Raw genomic sequence first — 13,306 nt, forward strand, 5'->3', positions numbered from 1 at the left:
TCCGTTTACGCTAATGTGTTCTCCGGCTTGGCCATGGCCTCACCAGGTCCTCTAGTTGGTTCTCTCAGCTTCTGGTCAATGCCATGCAAGGAGGATGAAGTGTGCCATAGTCCACATACTCCCTGTGCAGGATCCTTCTTGCTCTCTCCCATTCTGAGCATCCATGGTGAGAGTAGAGATAAGAGGCAGGAGGCCGAATCCAGCTGCATCTCAACATACTGAGGGCTCGGGCTGTCCTGCTACCTTCATATTCACTAACATCAGTGGAGCACGGGGAGAGCCTTCCCGCCTTTCTGACTCAGAGGGCTTTCTTTAGCCTAATTAGAATTCTAAAGCAAATGGCATGCAGGGTGCAAAGAGACATAGCTAAAAGATGACCCCAAAGACACTGGAGTCAGATGGCATAAGCCTAAGTCCTCTGGCTTTGTGAACTCTGGCCAGTGACCACAAGTCTCACATGCCTGAGTTTCTTTCCTTGTATGTGAGTGAGGCTACTAACTTAACAGGGCTGCTATCAGAACCAAACAAGCTAATACACAAGAGACTTAGGAATGACACTAGGCATACCACAAGGGTCTTAATGTCCACAGTCATGGCTGTCATCCTTATTATAACTTTTTGTAAAGCTTGCACTGTCACCAGACATAGAAGGGTTGAAATGAGGTATAATGCCTAAATACAAGTCAAGCTTTGTGTTAGCGGCGATTGTGACACATAGGTTATTAAGCATTGCTATTAAGGCCTTAAGAAAAACAAACAAACAAAAAAAACAAAAATAAAAAAACAAAAAAAAACAAACAACCCCACCTCCAACGACCCAACCAACCGACCGACCGACCGACCGACCGAGCAGTTCAGGAATGTTCAAAGCCAAGTTCTCTAACTAGTGGAGTAAAGTCTTTCAAAACTCTTGAGTCTTTGACCCATAATTACTTTTTTCTAGAGACTCCCTGGGTTTGAATAATTTGGCATGTACATGTAGATCCCTGAAGTACTAGATAAGGGGCAGACACATCTTTAGAAAAGCTCCATAACACTTATTTATAATCTCAAACACTCTAAATCTCAGTAAAATTTGCTATGCAAATGACTTAAAGGAACATTTTTAGCAGAGGTAGTAGTCTATACCAAGTAACACTAAACAGGCAAGCAATAAATATGCAATCAAAAATTTAATAACAAAGATACTATTTTCAACATGGTCAAATATACATGGCTAAGCCCAGAATTAAAAAAAAAAAAACAACAAAAACTATCCAGCTCAACAGTACAGTCATACAGTTTTGTACAGAACATTCCATAGATTAACAGAAAATACATGAGCACAAAAATAAAAAATATTTAAAGAGAATCTCTAAGCAGCATTTTCTTTCTGCGAAACAGACATCGACCTCCTGATTAAATATCTACAAGTGCTTTTCCTTTACAAAAATACATAGATTCTTAATAGACTAAGTCATTAACAATGACCTGGCAATTCTTTCACTTCAATTTGAATGATTCATAAGCTAAATCTTACAACCACAAAAAGGTTTCTATTTGTATTAAGATGTTACCACTTTTGACAAAAAGCTTAAAATAGTTCGTATTTCAAAATAAAATTAGCAACATAACTTTACAATATATTCTGTGCTAGATTTGTCATGAGGACTATTCTAAGAAATGATCGCTGTTGAGCTGCCAGGCACAGCAAAGTGAAGGAACACACACCCCTCCCCCCATGTTTTTGTCCTAGACCACAGCTTCATAAGGACACTTAGACCCCCCCTCCCATTCTGAAAAAGACTGCAAAAGAAAGCCGGCCTTCCACCGTGCTAGGGTGTCCTCCAGACATGCCCATGTCTGGAGGTGCCGCTCCTGGTCCCATGCCAATACACCAGACTGTGGAGATGTCCCCATGTGTGCTACAGCTGGCTTTCTAGTAAGCGTTACACGACCAAGAAAGCTAGGCCTGGTAGTTAATATATTTGTGTTACCCTTGATTCTAAAGTCAGACAATTAAGACAAGCGCATTCCTGGAAAGCCGCCATTTTGAATCATGGAAAGGTGGTCTGAGGACAGAGACATCTGCATGACAATTTAAAGCAATTCTTTTGAAATGTTTAATTTCATTTTCAGAAAATGATATCATTTTCTGAAAAGTGCCCAAATAGTTTAATTCTACTAAAAAATGTGGTGTAAACTTACTATTTGTGAAAATCATGTTCCAGGAAAAGGACTTTCAAATGACCCGAGAAACACTACAACTTAATACAATGAAAGCCACTAAGGACATTTTATGTATTTTATCTTAATCTCATGTTTTCAATCAAAACACACTGGAGCAAAGCCCACCAAGTAAACCCAAACCCATGGTGATTCTGTGCTCCGAAGGGCTTCTGGTCTCTAGAGATCTGACCCTGTTCAGGCTCCCATGAAGCAGGACCTAGCAGACGCACCACGTATGTCCCTTACTGCCCTCCAGAGGATTTACACACCGAAAACAACAGGAACAGCATTTCAGGGCTTTATGACTCTTAACCCAGAAGTTTTGGCAAATTCAGATTGATGTTTCACTGATATAAAGCATAGATTTCTAGAGAATTCCTTATCCAATCAGAGGAATGGATGAGGAATATGGATGGCTCAGTTGCACAGTGCTTGCAGACCAGACTACACAGGACTGTGGGGCCGTTTCATCCACTCTGCAATTGGTCTACTCCAGGAGGATTTTTCCTTAGTGGCAGCGCAGAGCAGACCATCAACCCCAGAAAAAGAATGGCGTGCTGAAACATTTTTCAGTGCTTTCTGTCAAAATTTTGCCACATGGCTAAGTTTAATAACAATAAAGTAGCTGCTAAGAAAGTCACTTTTAAAGAAAAGACAATCACAGGCCCTTGGGGAATTTTGCTTTTCAAAATAGCAAAAGTGCTTCTGTAAACCCAGTAGGATGTACTACTTATGTTCTACACAGGTAGGCCCATCGGCACGTCTACTAAAGCATGTCTACCAAGAAGCCCAGAGCTAAAAAGGCATAATTTACCTTCAAGCCACCTCCATGGAATAAAAGGCTTCTTAAAATTTAAAAATCTCATTTTCCTAAGTCTGTATTTCACCCATTTTTCATGGGGACGGTATTTCTTTCTCACACTTGAGGATTTTCTAAGATCCACCTCATGGTGCTGAAACAAAGGTGTGCACACCTGAAGGGTAATATGCTGGCTGCAACAAAGACACTTGACCCGCCCCACCTGGAAATCTTACCGCAGTCCATCATGGGCACTGCTTCAGTAAGCAATGCCACGGTCTAACAGTTCCCATCGTCTCAACTGTCCAAACTCTCTCCAACATGGTTACTAGCAATAAAACGTCTTTGGTGATACCTGTATTCTTATAAAACTCTTTTTAAAAAGACGACTTTAGCTTGTTAGGTGCCCATTTAGATATGAAACCATTTCTGAGACAGATAAAAGATAACTGGAGACTTATGCAGGAAACCTAAAACAGAAATGCACTTTAGCAATGAGGCACTTTCTTTTAAATAGTCAGTAAAGCTTAAGTTCACGATATTATATAACACACTGGTTTCTTTCTTTTGTGCTCACTGCGTTTGTACTGAGAGGCACACTAGTATGGGGCAGATGCTTAGTGAATAAGGAATATGTAAAAGCTGCCAAAAACCATTACCCTCGTTACCCAAACCTCAGACTTAATATAACCTCATCAATGAGCCTTTTAGTTTATTTTTTAAGCTTCAGAAAAGGACATTTTCATTTCTCTATTAACTGATGTGATTACTGCAATTTAAGAGATTCTTACAGACCACAGGCATTCTTTATAGCTAAGATTCCTTGGCCCCTCTATGTCTGATTTTTAAGGCAGGTAAAATAGGTAACAAAATCTTTTCTGGACTAGAATTCTTTAGTTTATTGCTTAAGGAACAACAGATTGAAGAATAACGTTCATTTATTCTTAAGTGTATAGATCCAGAGTGCTATTCCTGAAGATTATTTAAATACAAAGGGTAATGCTAAAGAAACCCTGCACACGTAAAGCTGGCCACAAATGGTGCCTGCTCATGTTTCCCACCGTGGGTGCGTGTCATACCAGGCAAGGAAATGTGCCACACTTGGCTGATATACTAGAGGCGGCAGCTGAAAAAGCCCAGTTCCACCAGCAATACCACATTACTCATGTTCCCATGTGACATCAGCCGTCCTTAATGGTGTGTTTTGGCACATACTCTATTGCATCTCAGTGAAAACGTCAATGCATAACATTAAATAAAGAAGAATTTTTATAAAATGACTGTTTTATTAACTTTTTCCTATGTATCCCTTGGAAAATAGTCGTAACATGTCAGGCAACTAGCAAAATTTAAAGTAATCTTATGTATTTAATCCACCTATGGCCTTAATTTTTGGTTGGGGAGCCAAATTGCTGAGTCTTAGGAGTGTGGCTTTCAAAACTGATTTAGACTTAAATTAATTAAAATTAACCTCCATGTTTAAAATACACTTATCTAAACGTGACAAACTACAGTATCTTTAAAATGTTCTTAGGGACAACTAGGCTTTATAAAATGTCAAAATCATCTCTGTAGTAAGATAATAAATTCAGTCTTTTGGTCAAGTATAATGATCGTCTCCAAACTTTAGAGTAAATAAACTTCCTTTTAAACCCTGCTTGTGAGTTCTTCCAGGAACGGCCAATCAAACAAGATGAAGTTAAAGATGCTGTGGCCTTCTAAAGCAGCAAACTTTAATACACTTTTTGACTTGGAAGAAAAAAAAGATAAATGGAAAAATAATCCCAAACTTTTAAACTTTTATCTTACAAAATACGCCAAGATTGAGTTGCACTTTGTGTATTTCTTAGGGCTGTACAATGTTTTATTTCTATGGCGCACTCTGGAATCCAGAAAGCATTAGCTTATGAAATATTTTGCTGGAAAACATAGAGCACCTGTGTTCAGTCTTAAAAACGGTGTGTGAAACACACAGTGCTCTTGTCGGATTTCTGTAACCAGTCATTGCCCCTAGCTTCCCCCACCCCTCAGAAGTTAACTTGTTTGTTTCAAAGCAACCAATTGACTTAGTCCACAGTTTTCTTTTTCAACTATGTATTTTACAAGATCTAAAATGTTATTCACGTAATAAGGTAACAGAGGACCTGACTTGCAGGCTAATTCTAAAATGAATGGAAGACGGAAGCAAACTGCCAGCATCAAGGACACCATCATGGTTTTCACTTCCGGTACACTCACCTTTAATGAACTCACAGTTAAAACAATAATCCCACTTCTCCTGTTTACTACAGTAACTTAATAAACTACCCCAAATCACTAATTTTGGTTAGAATATTTATCTACTACATGGCATTTATTTTGTTTTGTGCATATGATTTGGAAATGTGATGTGCAGCTAACAATCTGGATCAGTAATTTGAGATTTTGGAAATCATAAATGAGCGAATATTTCCTAAAATCTTAGTATTTAAAACCATCATACATAACCCTCTGCATGCCACACACATGCCTAAGGACAACTCAGAAGAAACAATACTTTCATAGAATGGCATCAACAATGCAATGATGCACACAACATGGGCCAGACAACTAATGGAGTTTTGTAAAGCGACACCTACTTCCCTCAGACAGTAACAGATGTTAACATACTCACACATTAATTTATTAGAAGTCAGTATGATCAGCTGCCAACGTTATGAACTTCAGTTGTCCAAATCACATATGTTTTTCCATGTGGAGGGCTAACATGCCTTCCTGTGCAATGGCAGAGACTACCCAGATATTCAGGGCATCTCAAACTGTAATGTGCTCTGGTCAAAAGGTAACTGGAATTCTTCACAAAAGGACTTACACTCAAGAATGAGCTGGTATTTTGGTTTTGTTTTTTTTTTTTGGCTGTTTATTCTTTTTTACATAAAAGTTTACCAAGAATAGGACAGTGGTTCAGAAACCACTTTTCTAAATATATTCTTATACAAAATAATTTCAAGATATAATTATACTAGGTTCTTGTACAGTACTCTATTTTAACAAGAATAAAAGTATTAAGTATGTGAAAACTGCAACACCACAAGGATTGAGCCATTTTTCTAGTGTAATTAACATTAGAACAATCTTGCAACAGGCAAGCAAAATATTGAGGAAGCAGTCACGGCTGCACACCTAACCGAGTCCAGCCGTGCCTTGCACACTGTGAGACGAGACGAGTGTCTTATGCAGATGGTCAGTAGCAGAAGGGCACTTGGATTGCTCCTAAGAGAAACAACATGAAGGAAACTGACAATTTCAAGACAGACGATGGCCTTATGTGCATGCTGACAATCAGACTGTGTCTCTCGAGTCCACACACCGCTCACTGTGCAATCTGTTGACGAGTAAACAAACAGTGCAGGGTTCCTTCCGTGCAGTCTGGGCCCCTCGGTCTACCCAAAATCAATTCTTGGTCGGTACTGCAATACCATAGGGTACGACTATAAAAAAGAAAGTATGAGTAAGACTGTGTTTACATGAGAACAATAGTTTATACAGAAAAGCTCTGAAAACTGGGGATTATAATTTATACTGTCTGATAATCGTGATTACAAAAGTTAAAATTTAGGTTGTCATTTAAGATTCAAGTTACTATCAGTACCTCTCCCTCCCTTCCTGTACAGGGCCCATGGAGGACTACACACTGCATCCCACCAGCAACTCTGTGGGTTGAGCATTTGAGCTCTGGATTCTCCCATGGCCACTGGTGGTGAAAACCCACTGAACCACACAAGAGTAAGAGACCCTATTCTGCGAATGGGTGAAACTGTAATTTTCACACAATATTGTTCATACATTTGATACCCCCTTCCTTTAGTATTTAAGATCTATTTTGAAAGGTCCTTAGAAGTATTGAAGACATGTACCTAACTGTGACATGGAATGGTGACTGCCTCCTTTCAGAACGATATAGTGCTCACAGCTATTAGATGAGGGAAGTAGTAAAACCTTTCATTGTCCTTGGTGCTGTTCTCGGTACAAAGGCTCTGGCATCCAGACACCCAGCACACAGTCCTTAGGGAGAGAAGGACCTCCTGCAGATGGAGGCAAGAGCCACTCTCTCTCTCCACCTGCTTCATCACCTTCACCTTCACTACCACAAAGAACCAAATCATTAGAAAGCAGTCTGCAGAATGGACAATTTTCCTGTTCTAAAACTTGCAGGTTTTCACTTTTTAGTGAGAGTCAATGAGCTATCAAAAAATTAAGAAAAGGCTGAGATGGCCACCGACCAATGTTCTGCTACCTCAGGGTAGGTAGGTGCAAAGCCTTCAGTAGAGAGCACTGTATTCTTTAATACAGAAAACAAAGGCAGACTGAGATTCGACAATCCTGAGATGCCCTTTCAGCACTTACATGAATGTCACACAAAGAGACTCAATGCTGCTATGTTCTAACTGCAGCTAGGACAGGACAAGTGAATGGGGAAGATGCCATGGGCCTTGTTCTCAGCTGAAGACTGAGCGCTGTTTCTGATTTAATGGGCTGGTATACAAGTCTTGGATTTGTAGGGTTCCAACAGTCTTAGCCTTATTCTGCTTTTTAATTTTATTTACTTGTTTTACTCTGGTCTTACAGAACCAGCTTAGAACTAGGTAGTTGAGCACAAAGTTCTCTATTTCTGAAGCTGTTAGATTTTTGAAGTCACGGACACAGTCACCTTATCTAACTTTATTAAGCCCCATTCTATTCCTCTCCACCCTGCAGCTTACCCTTATTACAGCCTTTCAAACTTTACTTTCTATTCCTGATTGACTCCTGTAATTAAAATTTACCCGTTTTAGAATACGTTCATTATAGAGTCCAGCAACAATTTTATTGGAGGTCAAAGACAGACACAGAAGTAAAACAGTTTGGTTGTCAATGGCTGACATTTTCTGTTTTCGGCTGAGATTCCTTTTTTTTCTCTCTCCACTCACCCAAAACTTGTGTTTGTTTTGTGGACACATGAAGTTTAATAATTTTACTTAAATGTAAAATTCTTGACATTTCTTTCACCTTTTAATTTGGCAATTTAACAAACATAAAATATTTTTACATTATTTCTTGACTTCTAAAAAGTTCATTACATCTATATTTTACTTGTCAATTATATTTCCTTTCTATAGTTTGTCCAATCATGGAAAGCTTTTTCTTACAGATGTATGGTAGTTGTTATGTCTAATGTCATTAAACCATTTTCTGTCAGACACTGCAAAAATTAATAGATTTCTGCCTTATACTTTTCAATATTAATAGTTAAGTCACGATTTGCCCCCTTTAATTTTCAAAGGTAAAGTGTGAAAGATTGTCTCTGCTAAAAAATCATTTACCTATGTTTTCTTCTTCACTTTTTATATTACCATTTTTAATATTTATTGTTTTGATCCATCAAGAATGTGTACCTGTGTATAATCTGAGATTTGCGTTGAAGTGCCTAGCTGCAGCCTTGGTGCAATTAACGAAGAGTCCCAGATCCGCATCCACCCTACAACACTGAGGTCTTTGAATGTGCCATTTCCAACCACCCCCTCTACTGTCTGCTCCAATGCCACCGGCTTCCTTGGAGATCCTTGACTGGCAAGACACACCTGTTTCTCAAGGTCCCTGTGTGTTCTCCTGGCTTTAAGTGTTCCGTATTATATATTCACATGGCTACGTCTTCCTCACAATCCAAACCTACCACATCTAAGAATTTTTTCTTTGGTTATCTTACCATACAAAATATCCTCGTGTGTGTGTCTGGGGGGCGGGGTGCATGTTCATCTCTCTGTGTATGCACATTTGTGGAGGCCAACAGTAACCATGAGTATGACTCCTCTAGGACTGGCCACCTTATTTTTTGAGACAGGGACTCTCATTCACCTGGAGCTAGTCAATTAGGTAAGACTTGCTGGCTAGGGAACCACGAGAATCCACCTGTCTCTGCCTCCAGAGTACTGGGATTACATATATACCTGCCCAGTTTTATACGGGTTCTGGGACTGAATACAGGTCCTCATGCCTGCAAAACAAATATGCTACCAACTAAGAATCTGTATCTACTTAGTTTCCCTCAGACACTAAAATTTCCTTGTTTTTTGTCTAATTGTTCTGAGTGAAAAGTCGTGTCTGATGTTTATGCCTATAGCCCCAGGGTAGAAGACCCCCAAGCACACTTACAATGCTCAACAGCTATTTTTAAGGAGCATTTCTGCCTCAGCCCTTGGGATCACTGCGATCGGAGGCTCCTGGACAAGACCTCATTATCCTGGAGCAGCTCCCACCTCATGCATGCGTAGGTCGGCACCTGACTTGAGCTCTCAGTGTTCTAAAGCACTGTTGCATGCAGGTGGCAGTGACCATGTGCCATTCATGACTTACCTGAAAATGTGACTGACTGGAAACACCTAGTTCCTGATTCTCATGAGTTGTAAAACTATGCAGAGTTACATTTAACTTCACAATTTGACTTCGTGCACAGCATGACATCCAAGATGCTGTTTAACGTCTGTGTGCAGCACTCTGGATATGCACGAGTAGCTCTTTGTTTTGAGGAAATATATACTGACTAAAAAATTCTGTAATCACCTGTCCTTATACTTGACTTATTTTTTAACAGTTTTATTAGAAAAAAAAAACCCTAAGATGCATACAAGGAGACAAAAAGGAGACAGAAAATGTGAAATATTAATTGGTAAATCTAGGTAAAGGATTTCTTTGAAGTAATTACTTCAGTTTTCAATTTCCAAACTTCAAACTAAGGAGCTCATAGGAAAATGAGTAATACTGGATTTTATCAGATGTCTTTTCAGCATTCACTGATTTTCATTTTCAAGTATCATAAAACACACTAGCTTGCTATTTGTCTTTCTCTCTATAATATTAAGCTATTCCTGCTTTTCTGATAAAAAATTCCACCAGGTCTTGGTTTTATCCTTTTAGTACATTCTTATACATTATTTAGTAATATCTTTGAACTTGGTATTCAAAGTGAGATTTGTTTCTAGTTTTCAAAAGATTTTATTTTTAAGCTAGGTATATATGTATGGGTCTGTGCTATGTGAATACAGGTACCCAAATTGTCCAGGGAGGGGTCCATTCTCTGGAGCTACCTGATGTGGGTGCTAGGAACTTAACGCTGGTCCTCTGCAAGACAAACATGCACGCTTAATGCCTGTGCCACCTTGCCAGCCGCTTGGTACTCGTCTTTCTAACCATATTCACTGTCGAGTTTTACTGTCATACTGACGCTCTCTTTAGAAAATGATTTTGAGAAAATTTAAATGCAAGAGGAAAAGGAAGTGAGTGTGTGGGTGAAGACCTGTCTTATTCTGATGTACTTCTACACTTAGCATCAGAACTAAAGAGCAACTTCATCTCTCAGGAGACCGACATCAATATGAAGACAGACGTGGAAGTGATGGACCATGGGCTACAATACAGACGAGGTTATCACCATGACTTATCACCCCTGCCATTTGGAGTTTATAAATCTCACTACATCAGCTAAACTGTTTGCTCAGCCCTGGTCCTCATTTGCACAAAGAAAGAACAGCTTCCTTTCTGGGTGGCTTGTTCTTTGCCCATTTAGATGTATGTCAGGTTACTCCATTCATAAAAAAGCATATGTATCAAAAAGCTTATATTTTAATGAATTGAGATTTCCATAATCACAGCATTAATCAAAAGAGCAAAATTCTAGATATGCTGCTCATTAAAGTTTCTGCTTAGTGACTTTACAAGTATTCTTTTAAGATACAATATAAACTAATTTGTCTCAACCTCAAAACTCCAACACTGAAGTTTATTAGTTACTGACTGCTAGGAACTAGATTGATGATCTTCTTAATTACTGGGGAAAAGGACAATGGATTATTTTAAAGAAATAATACACTCATCCACGAGATTAAGACTGACTATGTTATCTCTGCATTTAGTAATATAATATCTATGCCTTACTGTATTGTATACCCTTCTGTTTTCCATTTAAAAAATATTTACCTTTAAATATATGTATGTGTGTGGGCATGTACATATTAGTAAGTGCGCCCATGGAGCCTAGAGGTCTCAGATGCCCTAGAACCAGAGTTTAGGTAGTTATAAGCCACCTGATGTGGGCTCTGGGAATCAAAATTGGTTTTGAACTGCTGAGTCATCTCTCCAGCCCGTTTTCCAAATTTCTCAGATGCATTTTTATTAGACAAAAAGTTTTTATTAGACACAAGTTTAAAATCCTTTTGTGTTACAAGTGAGCTCATATTCCTCTGTGGTAGCCAGAGCAGCAGTTAGGGTGGGCCCAGCAGCCAGATCACAATTAAGAGCTAGCCCTAGCCCTATTTAGAGTCAGTCAATTTGACATTTCATCTCAAAATAGGACAGATTAGAGATTTCTCAAGGGATGAAATAAATGATTATTAAAAATTCCTGATTCATAAATAATAGTTGTTAAACACAATTTCATTTTTAGTTCAATAAAATGGCTAACTTGTGAGAAATAAAGTAATGGGAAACTTGTTATTTAAGTTTGGAAAGACTTTAAAAATTGCTCTTACAAAGTGACAAAAAAAAAAAAACCAACAACAGAGTAACAAGTCTGAGAACTTGAGTTTGGGATGGGAGTGGTAAGCACAGGGCACTGTGATGGTCATATGTACCATTGTGAGTGCCTCTTACCTGATACAAAGTGCCATCCTGAGAGCAGACTTGCGAGGTTGAGCAGTTCAGACAGCGAAACTGCGGAGGAGACGAACTCATCAGATAAGAGGCATCCACAAGGGGACACATTTAAAACGTGTTATTTAAAGTAGTTTAACGTCAAAATTAAGTGTCAACATGAGAAATTTAAATAAACATTGAGGAATGGTGTTTTTTTTTTTTGGAGGGGAAATATTTAATAACCTGGTGATTGGTAAATTTTAGTGTTAAGTAATTTTAACATTTATCTATGCAGGTTTTTATTTATTTGTTTGTTTTTAATATTCTAAACCTACCAAGATGGTATCCTACCCCTTTCATTTTATTTTCAAATGCTAGTTTCTGAGGCACACTCATCTCTTAGTACAGAAGGTACCACCATCTTTCTTCTCTTAGTACAGAGTGGGTACCATCTTTCTCCCACCTGTTCCTGAGATTGATCTCTCCTACACCTCCTCTTCAGCTACTCTGAGAACAACATTACTTAAGATCAGAACTCTGAGGGACTGAGCCATTGCCCTTTTCCTTTCAGACTGCTCAGGTTAGATTCTTAATCTCCACGCCTGCTTTAACAGCACTGATGAGCCCCTTGAGTGTCTGATGCTCACGTTTGCAGTCTCAATAGTTATGCAACTAATACTAAATGTAAAAAAATCTGGAAAAATTAAACAAATTTAAATTAATCAGGAAAAATTTAACTTTCCAAAGCTGACTTTTTAAGGCTATCTTGTGTAAGATAAGTGCCACCAGGTTGTCTGGAGCCGGTCCTTTACTACGCACCATGCTCACCGTCACGCTCTCAGCACAGCCTCCACTCCCGTCCTTCTCTGGCTCAGACAGGTCCTCAGGCTCTAACCTACCACATTTTGTCTGACTGTGCAAGTTGTAAAAAGCATTCAGTAAGAATAGAGAGTTAAGATAGAAAGAAGTGACTTTTTAAGTTTTTTTCCTATTAATCTCCTTGATATCAGTTAAAACAGATGTTCCCCTCCCCAAAACTGCCAGAAATTGCAAATCAAGCAATGAGAGACGAGCATGGTGTTGCAGTGGCTGAGGCTGTAGAAAGAGCATTTGGGCAAAGGCAGCTAGTCTACCCACAGACAGTGGGCAGGAAGGACACCGGTCCGGTCCGTGGCAGAAGCTCAGGATGAACAGACAGATGATGACAGTAGCTCTCACGGAGTGGAGCGGGAGTGGATGAAGACCATAATGCAGTTTAACGGAGACACTGTTACTTTTTTACATTTATTAGACTAGGCATTCTGCTAAGCATTTAGTGCATAATATTCATTCTTGCTAAATTTTCCTACACAGGTACTGTCACAATTTTAAGGATCTCAAAAACTGAGGAAAAATTGGGAGGCAGAACACAACTGGGAGAAAAAGAAAGCTTCAGCATACATAGCAAAAGGTGTTCAGAACACAAAAGCAGTTCCCAGAAGTCAACCAGAAGACGACAAATCATGATTAAAAGGGCAATAATATGAACACTCACAAAGATGTTACACTGCTAATATGAGCACCAAGAAGTCAGAAAATGGGCCTCTTGTACATTACTGGTACAACTAGAACTTGTGAAACCTTTTTCTAAGAACCGATAACCTCTCACATTGT

At 39.0% G+C, this 13,306-nt stretch overlaps 1 protein-coding gene across 6 annotated transcripts in view; it reads right to left on the minus strand.

Annotated features, from left to right (window-relative positions):
• Window positions 1-1,153: 1,153 nt before the first annotated feature.
• Window positions 1,154-13,306, minus strand: part of Pcgf5 (polycomb group ring finger 5) — a 120,595-nt gene continuing 108,442 nt past the window's right edge. For 5 of the 6 annotated variants that reach the window (XM_085693810.2, XM_085693806.2, XM_085693808.2 and 2 more), the window contains exons 9-10: window positions 11,672-11,731; window positions 1,154-6,477 (exon numbers count right to left, since the gene is read on the minus strand). In XM_085693810.2, the coding sequence (XP_085549936.1) occupies window positions 6,430-6,477; window positions 11,672-11,731 (108 nt within the window). In that variant the 3' untranslated portion in view covers window positions 1,154-6,429. The remainder of the gene's footprint in view (window positions 6,478-11,671; window positions 11,732-13,306) is intronic. The other variant, XM_085693811.2, reaches the window with a different exon arrangement.

This window comes from Myodes glareolus, chromosome 7, assembly GCF_982192425.1.
Source record: "Myodes glareolus chromosome 7, mMyoGla1.1, whole genome shotgun sequence".
Taxonomy (NCBI): Eukaryota; Metazoa; Chordata; class Mammalia; order Rodentia; family Cricetidae; genus Myodes; species Myodes glareolus.